This window comes from Myotis yumanensis, unplaced genomic scaffold (assembly GCF_028538775.1).
Source record: "Myotis yumanensis isolate MYYU_CA2020_CCGP unplaced genomic scaffold, mMyoYum1.0.hap1 SCAF_3, whole genome shotgun sequence".
In the NCBI taxonomy this organism is placed as follows: domain Eukaryota; kingdom Metazoa; phylum Chordata; class Mammalia; order Chiroptera; family Vespertilionidae; genus Myotis; species Myotis yumanensis.
In genome coordinates, this window is record NW_027223754.1 from 15,452,261 (window position 1) to 15,464,502 (window position 12,242).

Here is a 12,242-nt window from a genome sequence, read left to right on the forward strand (position 1 = left end):
TGCCCTCTGAAACTTAGGTCCTGTGGAGAATTACAATTCCATTGTTCAAAGACTCTTTTCTCTTGTACAAAAACATAGTTGGAAGCGGGTTTCAGCCAGTTCTTTCCTGAATGCTCAAGTAACAATTGAAATAAGAAATGTGACCACAGGTGCCGTCTTCACCCAGATCCTCGGAAATGTGGATGTTTCCCTACAGTCCCAGGCAGGACAGCGGAGCTTGCAAAAGCACTGACATTAACATGCAGACGGGGATCTGGCAGATTTCCCCACCCTGCTTGCAAGCCACATCTTCAGATTTCTAGGACATCCATTAAAATCTTTGCCTTTGGCCCTAACTGGTTTGGCTCAGTGGATAGAGCATCGGCCTGCGGACTGAAAGGTCCCAGGTTCGATTCACATCTCTAACAGGAGGTGTGCAGGAGGCAGCTGATTGATGTTTCTCTCTCATCGATGTTTCTCACTCTCTATCCCTCTCCTTTCCTCTCTGTGAAAAATCAATAAAATATATTTAAAAAAATCTTTTCCTTTGTTTCAAATTGTCCATAATTATCAACATGGTTTTAGAAATCAGTTGGGAAATTGGAAGATTATCCTTTCGATAAGAATACGTGGGCCTTGGGGCTGTTTTCCTTCAAATGAGTAATGGTTGACCTCGTGTCACTTTGAAGAGGAAAGTCCTGGTGCTCCCTAGTTCTGTGCATTTTAAAGGCATGGTAACACACTGACTATAGTAGATAGCAGGTGCCAATAAGGGTTAAGCACATGAGTTTTAAAACTGGAAACCGGAAGGAGCTTAGAACAGCAGAGCGCTGGTCTGGGAGTGAGAGCCTGAGTTCTGTTGCTGCCTTTCCATGACCTAGTTCAGTAAGAACAGTGAGCCGTGTGCCCACTGCCACCCCAACCATTCATCCCCTTTCCCTGTGCGGGAAGGTGATCCTGCCCAGGGCATCACCCAAGCCACCTGGCTGTCTGCTGTCCCGTTGGTCTTGGCCTGGAGATGACAGGTGGCAACAGAGTGAGTAGGTGGTTCTCCCATGCCAGCCTTTGCCTCATCATTGTCTCTTCCCCTAACCTTGCCCACACCTTTCTAAGGTTCTTACATTGGAAGTATCTGGAGTGGATTCTATTTTCAGCCAGGCCTCTCACCGATACAAATGGTAACCAGCGTTAGCCAAGTGGAAATGGTTTGGAGCAGTGAGGTTGAATCCCCAATCTGTGGGACCACACCAGCCGCGTCTAGATCCCTCTGAGATGGCCAGCGGGGAGAAGCGGGGAAGATTGGCCCCGCCAAGCCCGGGGTTGGCCTGCTGCTCTATCATGAGAAGGGTAAGACCGAGGCCACTCCAGGGGGCCCAGCCACTGCTTCAGGGGCTCGTATTCATTTCTACCCACCCAAGACAGTAATGCACGTGGACATTTGGGGATAAAAGAGCTTTGCTCGTGACTCAATCAAAAAATTTTTAATACATTTTTTTTTTTAAATAACAATTGGACAGGAAGGTGAAGAGCTCCCACGATGGGGCAGCGAGTCCAGAGTCCAGGCTTCGTTCTGCTGGCAGCACTGTACCGTCCCCAGGACCTGGACTGAACTACAGTGCGCATCACAGCGGAGAAACCAGGGGCCCCCGGGGAGCAGGGCGGCCCCAGGCGGCAACAACAGCCTCAGCCTTTTACATTTACACACTTTATATACATATTACATATAAGTAGGACAGTCACTGTACCATTTCCCAGGGAGACACGAAGCTTTCTGAGGCAGGCAGGGCACGGGGGTCAGGGCGGACACCAGGAAGGGGCTGGAAGCGAAGGGGGCAGACACAGAAAACGGCAGCTAAAGTGCAGGCTGGGGCTGTGCTCACAGAAGCTGCAGGAGCTTGAGCGACTGTAAGAGGGCGCTGGGCTCCGCGGACGCCAGGTACTGGCAGCAGAGCCAGTCCTCCAGCTCCACCCCGCGCCGGCGGTCCACAGCCTTCTCGGCGAACTTCAGCATCATCAGGGCGCGCTTCATGTCGATCCAGTTGTGCAGCGCGCTGCTCAGCGCCTCCTCCGAGGTGCCCCGCTGCTCCACCAGCTCCCGCCGCGGCCCCCACAGCAGGCACTGCAGCACCCGCTTGGCCTCCCCGATGCGGATGCGCTTGATGGGGTCGGCCTCCAGCAGCAGGTGGGCGAGCTGCTGCAGGCCGGGCGAGTAGAGGGACAGGGTGGGCAGGGGCGGCAGGTCCTCCCGCCGGTAGTCCTGCTCCCACAGCTGGGCCCGCACCTCGAACGGGTTGGGCTGGTGCAGCAGCTCGTAGATGAGGATGCCTGTCTGGAACTCATCGAACTTGCTGTACTGGGAGGCAGACACGATCTCGGGGGCCAGCCGGGCCTGGCTCTTTTTCTGCTGCATGTTGGCGGTGCCGCCCGGCTTCTGCTTGGCCTTCAGGAAGTTGCTGATAATGAGCCGGGGCAGGTGCTTCTCACTGGGCACCCCCTCACAGGTGGGGGCCGTTGGGGGGCTGGGGGTGACACTGGCGGGGAGGGCGGTGGAGGGGCCAGGGGCAGGACCGGCAGCAGGGGCAGTGCACGTGGTGGAGGGAGGGGCGCTGGCGGTGGCAGAGGAGGCCGGGGGCCCGGGGGAGGCCTGGGGGGCGCAGTGCACCAGCAGCAGGTTCTCCAGGCACAGGTCCCGGTGGATGACCCTGTGCTCCTTCAGGTGCTCCAGCCCGTTGCAGAGCTGCAGCAGCAGGAAGCACACGCGCCGCTCGTAGGCCTCGGGCTCAGACCGATGGCTGCCGACAGAGTCCCGCACGAAGTCGGAGGCAGTCTGGTGGGGCACCTCGCGGGTGATGACCACCACGCAGTCCTGCTCCTGGGCGGGCGCGGGGTCCTTGGGTGCGTCCGGAGAGGCGAGCATGCTGGAGGGCACCGAGGCCACGAAGTGGCCGCAGTCCTGCTGGATGTTGAAGTGCACGGGCACAGCTGGGCTGCAGTAGGAGGCCACTTTGGGCTCGGGGGTTTTGCAGATCTGCGGGGAAAAGGAGAGGTGAGGTCAAGAGGGGGAGCCATCATCTGTTCCACAACCGGTGTTGGGACATTTGGAAATCCCCCCGTGAAAAGGTGAGCTGAAGCTTACTTCACGCCATGCACACAAATGAACTCAAAATGGTCACAGTGACTCAGGTGTAAGGGCCCAAACATACACATGTTAGAAGAAAACATAGGTGAGAATCTTTGAGACCTTGGGTTGAGCAAAGACATCTGGTGGCATACCAAAAGCATGCATGGTTCCTAAAAGAAAGAACTGATTAAGTTTGGCCCCAGCAAAATTCAAAACTTTTATGCTTTAAAATATACCTTTAAGAAAAAAGAAAGGCAAGCAACAGACTGGGAGAAAATATGTGCAAGACACATATCTGATAAATGAGTTCTACAAAAAAACTCTTACCACTCGGTTATAAGATAAACTTCCCAATGAAAAAGTAGGGCAAAGATATTAACAGGCATTTTTACCAAAGAAATATGTAAATGACCATAGGCACATGAAAAGATGTTCAACATCATGAGTCATTAGGGAAATGCAAATCAAACCCACAGTGAGATACTGGCTGACGCCCACTAGAATGGCTCTAAGAAAAATGACAGACAACAGCAAGTGTCTATGACGATGTGGAGAGATGGGAACACTGATGTATTGCTGGTGGTTTGTAAAAACGGTGTAGTCACTTCAAAACACGGTTTGGCAATTTCTTAAAAAATTAAAAGTAAAATGATCACACAACCCAGTAAGAGTGGGGTCCCTGAGCAACAACATACAGTGTGGCCCCCTGGTATTGGTAGGAAGACTTCCCTCTGCCCACGGTGGACAAATTCTCAGGAAGCCAGATCGGAGCCGACACAGGCAGTCGGCCTTGCTGCCCACCCCTCGCACCTGAATGGGCAGCTACCTGACAGGAGACCTGCCTGACCACGGGGGTGCATCCCTCTTGGGAACCTCAGGGGCAGATGCAGGCCCTAAGCTTCTGGGCCTTGGCCACGTTCTCTGAGGCTGCCTAGCTTCTAGATCCAGGTACATATGCACTGCCTACTAGCTGGCATGACCTGCAGGGCTGACTTCAATGAAACTGCTATGTGAGTCAGAGTGGCTGAAGGAAAACAGAAAGCTCTCCCGGGCCGGGGAACCCCAAGGGCCAAAGGCACCCTCTGAGCAGAAAGTAGGAATAAACAAACAGGTGATCTCAAGCTCCTCTGGGGAATCCCCACAACCGTCTCTTCCACATCTTTTTGTACCAATGACAATGCCGGCCACCCGGGACCTTTAGCCGCACTAATCCTCATCGGGTCGCCGCACAACTGGAGAGCCTTGAGCCAGACGCCCTGGGCCTCCAGTGCCCTGTAATTACACCGAAAGGGACTGAAGATGGTCTGTGATCTCCTCTCCCAAAGGCTAGTGCACAGCCTCAGCCTCGCTTTATAGAAGGTAAGGATCAGTGTGTAATCCCCAGAAGAAAGGCTTCTCGCATCCACCCAGGAAACATCGTCCTGCGACAAACCCAGAATAACCCTTCGGGCGGCTGCGCAGCCCCACTCAGGTGACTACAATGGCCACAATGCGCCATGATGCTCACAGGTGCTGTTTCTAGAAGTTCCACAGCAAGCACTTTTCCCAGAGATTTATTTATGCTGCAGCTATAGAAACCTCTCAGCACGAAACCTGGGATAAAAGAGTTCAGCCTCTTAGGAAACTTATGAACTTAATTGGGAGGCGGGGGAGGTAACACATTAATCTAATAATTTCTCTGCTATAGAAGTGGAATAGAAATAGAAGGGAAGTGCATTTATCCCAGACATTGGTTCCATACCAGCAAACATGATTTTGGAATAGCTTGTCTAAAGGGCATTGTTGCAGGCTTTTTCTTATTCAACTATCTTTAGCTTTTAAATGGCCGGCTTCTGCCCAGCTGGTGTGTCTCAGTGGTTGAGCGTCGACCTATGAACCAGAAGTTCACACAGTTGGATTCCCTGTCAGGGCACAGGTCCCAGTTGTGGGTTTGATCCCCAGTGTGGGGCATGCAGGAGGCAGCTGGTCAATGATTCTCTCTCATCACGGATGTTTCTCTCTCTCCCTCTTCCTTCCTCTCTGAAATAAAAAAAAATATAGATATTACAAATAAATAAATAAATGGCTGGCTTCTGGAACACTATTAACCTAAAGAAAATTTAGGGGAGTGGTCCTCACAAATAGCCTTGTCTGTAAATACCAACCACTGCGCATGGGCCGGCCTGCAGCGCTATCTATGAGGATGTGGGAAACGCAGCTGATGTCTGGCTCCCTCCCTCCAGTGAGGGTATCTCAACCACATGGCCACCTTCTGAACTCCTGCGTGTGCGAGGCACTGTGTCTACTCAGCCCTCTACATATTAAGTCTCATTAAATCTCAAACCACCAAATGAGGTAGATGGTATTACAGAAGAGGAGACCGAGGGTCCAAGAGGTTCAATTTGCTCAAGATTATACAACCGACAAGAATTTGAGAGGTCAAAGCGTGGGCTTGAGAGTGCAAGAGACCTTGGTTTAAATATAAGCTCTGCAAACACTGACAAGTCACCAATGCGTCTGGTTCTTGCAGCAGTTCTGTTCTAAGAAGTAGCCACACACACACACACTGAATTAACGAATACTGAACCACTGCTCCCAAAGGAAATGCAAAGGGAAGTTCTAGCAAGCCTCGGGTTACAACATTTTCATTAGCTGGCCAATATATAACCTTGTTTTATGTGGGTTTCTGTTTAAAGATACCTCATTAACAGATACTGTTGATTCATTAACATTGCACTCACAGCCAACAGCATTTTACCTCCTGCCTGAATGAAGCTGGTCCAATACTCTCCCAAGGGCACACCACACCACTTAGGAGCGCTAGACAGGACCTCCGCGCTCAGCCCGGCCATTTAAACAGCAACATCACCACCAACAAGCCCAAAAATGTGAAGAATGAGGCAGTAACTAGACCAGGGAAGGGACACTGTTGGAGTGAGAGCTGAAACTAGGTGGAGCGCCCCCTTGTGCCACCTCTGCTGGGAATTTGCAGACTGGGTGATTCAAATCCTCCCCACTCTGTGCATGTCCAGAAATGACCACAAAAATGCCATAAGGATTTGAGTTACAAATGAGTTTTAGCAGTGAATTCACAACATGGAATCCATATAGTGAGGACTGACTGTATTTATCTCAAAAGTCTGCCTTCTCCTCTGTGTATAAGGCAGTAACAGCTCCTTCCTCGCAGGCCACTGGGAACATTAAATGACACAACACGGGTGTGGCTTTCAGCACCGTGCCCAGCCCAGGTGAGCAGTAGCTGGAAAAGGTTGCTATGGTGATTGCTCTGGCAGGTTTGGCTGCAACCATACTCAGTGCACACCCCAGAGCTGGTGTGTAGGTCATTGTGCCAACCGGAGGGCGCAGCTGCCCGGGGCATGGGAAACGTTTCCAAGGATCCCCTTTCTCCAGGGTCTCAAAGGCCTGGGCCCCGCGAACACTCCCAGTGGAGCGGCTGACAGTTTGCACAGAGATGTAAATGAAGGAGCAGCGTCAACGGCAACTGGGCTGGATGTGGTTCAAAAATCAGTGAGTGGGTCACCTGGCTGCACAGACAGCTGGGTAGAGGGACAGGGGACAGGAAGGGGGAAGGAGGCTTTCTTCCCATCCCCATCTGCCCCACCCCCTCATTTCATTTTCAGGGGTCCGCCCTGGGGTATTTTGGCCCAAGACATTCACACAAACCTTTGATTCAGCTCACATTTCAAACGTTTTGTTGCGCCAAGTCTCACTTTAAACTTTGCAGCCTGAGCCTCATTCACTGTTGAGAATCTGGGCTAAGTCTCGTCTGTTCAATAAGAAATAAAGGCCCAGCTGGCTCAACACAGGTCCCTAATTACTCAACTGAAGCTCTAGGTGGCTGAGGAATGAACCGGGCTTTGAAACCTCACACGCAGTTTATGATTTTTGCCTGCCCTATATGCATGAGCAGGGCTACAGAGCAGCCTTCCTCTCTGCCTTCCTCTCCTTGCTGCTCCAAGAACCACGGCCCAGCATTAGTGGGAGCAGGTGCGAGCCGGCCTTGGTTCACGAGGCTCCCAACCGAGGCTCCTGCTCACCAGGCGCAGATGAAATGAGCTCAGCGACAGACAGGCTCCGGAAGGGGGACCGCTCCCCCGCTCGCGAAGGCCAGACGACTGTACTCCCGTCTAGACCACGCAGCTAATGAGGTGGAACAGCTGCACGTGGGAAATGATGCTCCACACCCTGCCCGCCGCCCCCAGCACCAGGCCGGGCACATGTGCAAACGGATATTGTTGTCCCCCGTCTCTGAACATTTCAAGCTCTTCTCCAAAGCTCCTTCTCCACGGTACAGAGGTAATCCTTGCACTGCCAAGTGTCTGGCAAAGTCAGATGGGGGACACGCGGGCCCCTCTTCCTTCGAAGACTAAGGCTGATCTTCCCGTTCCCTCACCGTTTACTTTCCTACCGAAATGAGAAGCAACGCTTGCCTTTAACATCCTCTGGGGAAGCTGGATTTTCTGCACTGGTCGTCAGAGAACATAGCCGATTCTACATTATGACAGGAGGTTCTAGAATGCAAGCTGCATGTCACAGTCACGTGCATAAAACCCCAAACCCCAGCAGATCTTGTGCCGGGGATCCCTTGGTTCTTAGCAGTAGGGTCACATCGCTTTAACCCCAGGGGCAAGAGGGACGAGGCCTCTTCCACTCTCTCCCTCTCTCGATGGAGAGGTCAGCTGTCTCTGACAGTGAAAGAGCGCCCAGGTCCAGCCCAGGAGACGAGGAGAATGACGGGTGCACTTGAACCAGAAAGGCAGACGCAGAGGGAGGATTCACAGCTCCCTTCCTCAGGTTCACTGGGGCTAGTGAGAATGAACTTCCTAAAGGCGCCTCCACCGCCTTGGCATTCAGGGATCTCAAATCTACGTTCCCTTCATTGGGAGGATACAGACCCCTGGCTCTGGGCTGAAGGTGGTCAGGGGCTAATCACATTCAGTTCACTGGAGGGTCCACTCACTTCTTCCTCCACTGGATGCAGCACCATCCCAATAGGAGGGGAAATGCCGGCATTGTTTTTTCTTCTTCTTCTTTTAATCGTGGTTGGGGGCGTGGCAGGGAAGGGACCTCACCAAGAGAGTAGCGGCTGGGGTTAGAGATAAAGAGGCAATGAAGTTCAGGAAGTCCACGGACTCTCATTCCTCACCTTTGTGTTTTCTTCCGTTTAGTGCCCACCATCTGGCCACAGCCCCTAGTCTTCCAGGGCCTTGATTTCTGTACAATAACTGGATCTTCCTAGTAGCCACCCCTCCCTCGTTTTTTCATAGGAAGGCAGCAGGTAATTATATACAGTTCCTTGGACATAGAAATCAGCAGTTCCCCATCTATAATTTAGGGTGGTGTCACTAATTTCTTAAAAGAAAAATCTCAACGTAAAATTCATTGCTATTTTCCTTGGCTAATAATTGTAATCTTTTTTTAAAAATTTCACTCATAAGTAGGAAGCTGCCCCATCAAGGCTATTTCACATTCGTTCACTATTTACATTTTTTCTAATATCTTGGGACAGATGATGGCAAAGAGAGCTCAGGGTTCCCCTCCTCATTCCCAACCAAAAGCCTACATTTACAGACGGGCCATAGACCCATCAGACAGTCAAGGCCACTAAAAGGAGATGAAGAAAGAAGTCACACGGATAGAGTCGAGTCAGTGGCCAAGATCCAAATGGCCAGATATGTGCAGACGCTCAACCAGCTGGCTCGGAACTGCGCCCTGAGAGAGCAGTGGGGTGTGGCAGCAACAGCCCTGATCCAGTGGCAAAGATTAAAGAGCTGTGTTCCCTTGGATTAATCACTTAGCTTCTCTGAACTTTATTTGTCTTAACTGACCAGATGGTAACATAGACAAGACAAAGCATTCATCTCAGCCACCAGCTGACTATGGGCAAATTACTTAATCATTTTAAGCTTCAGAGTCGTCATCTGTGAAACCTACCCACCCTGTGAGGATTCAAGGTCATGTAGTTAATGCAGCCAGAAAAGAGTCTAGTTGTGTAGTGAATGCTCAGTCAATGTTCTTACCCTTATTGTTCTAGGTCGAAGTCTCCTGGCTCTATCTGAAGGACAATACCCTAACTGTCCATCTTCTGTGCTAGATTATAAGCTCCATAGGAACCTATGTCCACCTCTCTATACTCAGACCTTGACAAAATACTTGGCCTATTGTAGGCACTCAGTAAAAACCCACTGAATAAGTGAAGGAACTCTCTGTTGCATTAAAAGACAACTGCTATCTTAATCCAACGAGATCACCTAAGTTCATGCCTGGAAGCACAGAATGAATCATCTATTCATAGTGCAAATCTCTCTGCACCATGACCTTCGCCAGGCAGAGAGTGAGATCACTGAACATTAAGTGTCAAAAGGGACCTTCGGACTCAACCCTCCTCCCGAAGCCTGGAGAGGCGGGAGGACTTGCTGCAGCCACAATCCCGCCAAAGCCAGGACCAGCTGGCTGTGCTGCAGATTAGGAGGGTGGTACCTACTTTCACAGCGTAGGTGCTGCCGGGGTCCTCGGAGCAGGTGGCACAGTAGTAGATGGCATCCCCCGAGTCACAGCAGGGCTTGTTGCAGGTCAGCTTGAAGAGCGACCAGTTGTTCTCATTGAAGTGCAGCTCCTTCTTCTGGCGGCCCATGAACAAGTCCTCACACTTGGCCCCGAGGCGGACGAGGGACTGGGCATAGAGCCCCACCAGCTTGGCGTGGGTGCCCTCCTTGCTGCTGATGCTGTTCAGCAGGCCGTGGAGCTGGAACTGGTTGCTGCTGGTGGAGGCCTGGCTGGCCACACTCAGCTGGGAGGATGAGGCCGAGGGCACCCCCTTGCACTGGAGGCTGGGGCTCCCGCTGCCGCTTCTGCCACCTGCCAGCCCCGGTGCTGGGACACAGTGGCCATTGCCCTTGAAAGTTCTCTCCAGAGGCTCCGAAGAGAAGGCGTGATGGTGGCGGTTCCCGTGGCCGAAGTGGGACTCCTCATGTGCACGGACGTTGATCTCCGAGTGGCTGAGGTTCAGCTTGGGACTTGCTGCTCTCGGCTTGGGGGAGCCCTGGGTCCAGAAGAAGCCATCGGGTGAAGAGGCCGCCCGGCTCACTAACTTCTTCTGGGGGAGAGGCGGGGGCTGCAGGGGGCTGCTGCGGGACACGTCCTCGGTGGAGCCCGAAGGGAATGGAACAGGAGCAAAGAGCTTCTTCCCACTGTTGGTGGGCGAGTGAGGCGGCTCAGACGATGGGCCTGAAATCGAGAAACAAATAGGCTGGAGGTCAATGCCATTCATCCCAGAACCCCTGGGCCTGCATCTACCTACTACCTACCTGTCTGTCTGTCTGTCTGTCTACCCACCCATCCATCTAGCTAGCAAGCTAGCTATCTCAAAGCAATTCATTTTATTTTTATTTACCTCTCGAAGTGACGATATCCGCACAATGAAAACAATTTAAATGCAAAAACAGTGTACAGCCCTGGCTGGTGTGGCTAAGTGGACAGAGCATCAGCCCGCACACTGAAGGGTGATGGGTTCGATTCCTGATCAAGGGCATGTACTTAGGTTGCAGGTTCAATCCCTGGCCCCAGTCAGGATGCATTCAAGCAGCAACCGATCGACGTGTCTCTCTCACATTGATGTTTCTCCGCCGCCCCCAACTCCCACCCACTCTCTAAAAATCAATGGAAAAATACCCTTGAGCAAGGATAACAAAAACAAAACGGTGTATAGAGCCAACGAAGTCTTCCTTCTCCCCGGCCCTCAGAGGAAACCATTGCAGCAATTTCCCACGCATCCTTCTTGAGATACGCCAAGCAAACCAACAAACACCGTGCACACATTTACAGGAAAAAGCAAATCTGTCCACTGTATGTAATATTGCTTTTCTTCACTGGATGCAATGTCTTAAAGATACTTCACAGCAGGTGTACAGATCTATCTAGCTCCATTTCACAGCTATCGATCATATATCATCATCTGCAAGTATCATAATCCATTTATCCAGTCTCCTCTTGAATGTCACTGAGGTTGCTTCCGATACTTTGCAGACAATGCTGCAACAGCAGCCACAAACCTGAACGTGTGCGGTTTGGCTGGATTTTGTTAAAAAGTCAGGTTTATAGAGGCTACAATTTACCTACAGTAAAATTCCTCCCTTTTAGCGTGTTGTTCTAGGAGTTTTGACAGTGTGGTGGCTCGGGGGCAGGTTTGGCCCACAGACATTTTAGAAGGCGCAGGAAGGTGACTTTAGTAAAAACAACAACAGCAAACAGATCTCAAGGGGAAGCAAGTGTGTCCTGAGCCTGCAGTCCCACAGTGGTGCCCGGGGTTGGGGGAAGGTCCCACATGGCCACAGGTCTCCACAGAGCACGGCAACGTTCAGCATCGTCCCCGGAGATGAGATGAAGGGCCCAGACAGGGCAGACACTGCACTTTACTCTCTGTGCCGATGTACAACGTGGAGGTTTTACAGTGAAACAGGAAGCCAGGTGGTAAAATATGTAAGAAAAAGCCATGGACATTGGAAACGGGAAAGGGTGAATTGAAATAATCCTCATCTGTGTCATTCTAAGAACGGACTGCAAGATGTACCCATTACTTTAATAACAGCTTTCAGGAGGGTAAAAACAACATTAACTGTGTTCATAGATGGGAAAATGCACCCTGTAATCCTGAAGGTTAAAATGCGAAAGAAATAGGGGTCTTCGATGGAAGGGAACGGGTGCTTATGCCGTGCACCCCTCATTTAGTTCACGGGGCCACGTCACCGCGTGTGCCTGGACCACTCCCGCCTTCGAAGCATGGCTAGCAGAGGAGGCACAGCAAACACACGGGCCTGAAGCCCATGTGTAAGGCCCCAAAGGAGGCGAACTATCTGTTAGTGTTGTATCACCTCCCTCGGGCGCACACGACCTTCCTAATAGCCTTCTTTAAAAAAAATGTTTTTATTGATTTTTACGGAGAGAGGAAGGGAGAGGGATGGAGAGATAGAAGCATCCATGAGAAACATCATCATCGATCGGCTGCCTCCTGCATGCACCTACTGGGGATCAAGCCCGCAACCCAGTCATGTGCCCTGACTGGGAATCGAACTGGCAACCTCTTGGTTCTTGGGTTTGACGCTCAATTGCTGAGGCACACCGGCTGGGCTCTATTAGCCTCTAT

The 12,242-nt window shown here is 51.6% G+C and overlaps 1 protein-coding gene across 3 annotated transcripts in view; it reads right to left on the bottom strand.

Moving 5' to 3' along the window:
* Nucleotides 1-1,433: 1,433 nt before the first annotated feature.
* Nucleotides 1,434-12,242, bottom strand: part of PRAG1 (PEAK1 related, kinase-activating pseudokinase 1) — a 50,672-nt gene continuing 39,863 nt past the window's right edge. For all 3 annotated transcript variants that reach the window (XM_070408316.1, XM_070408318.1, XM_070408317.1), the window contains exons 5-6: nt 9,585-10,327; nt 1,434-3,007 (exon numbers count right to left, since the gene is read on the bottom strand). In XM_070408316.1, coding sequence (XP_070264417.1) covers nt 1,856-3,007; nt 9,585-10,327 — 1,895 coding nt within the window. In that variant the 3' untranslated portion in view covers nt 1,434-1,855. The remainder of the gene's footprint in view (nt 3,008-9,584; nt 10,328-12,242) is intronic.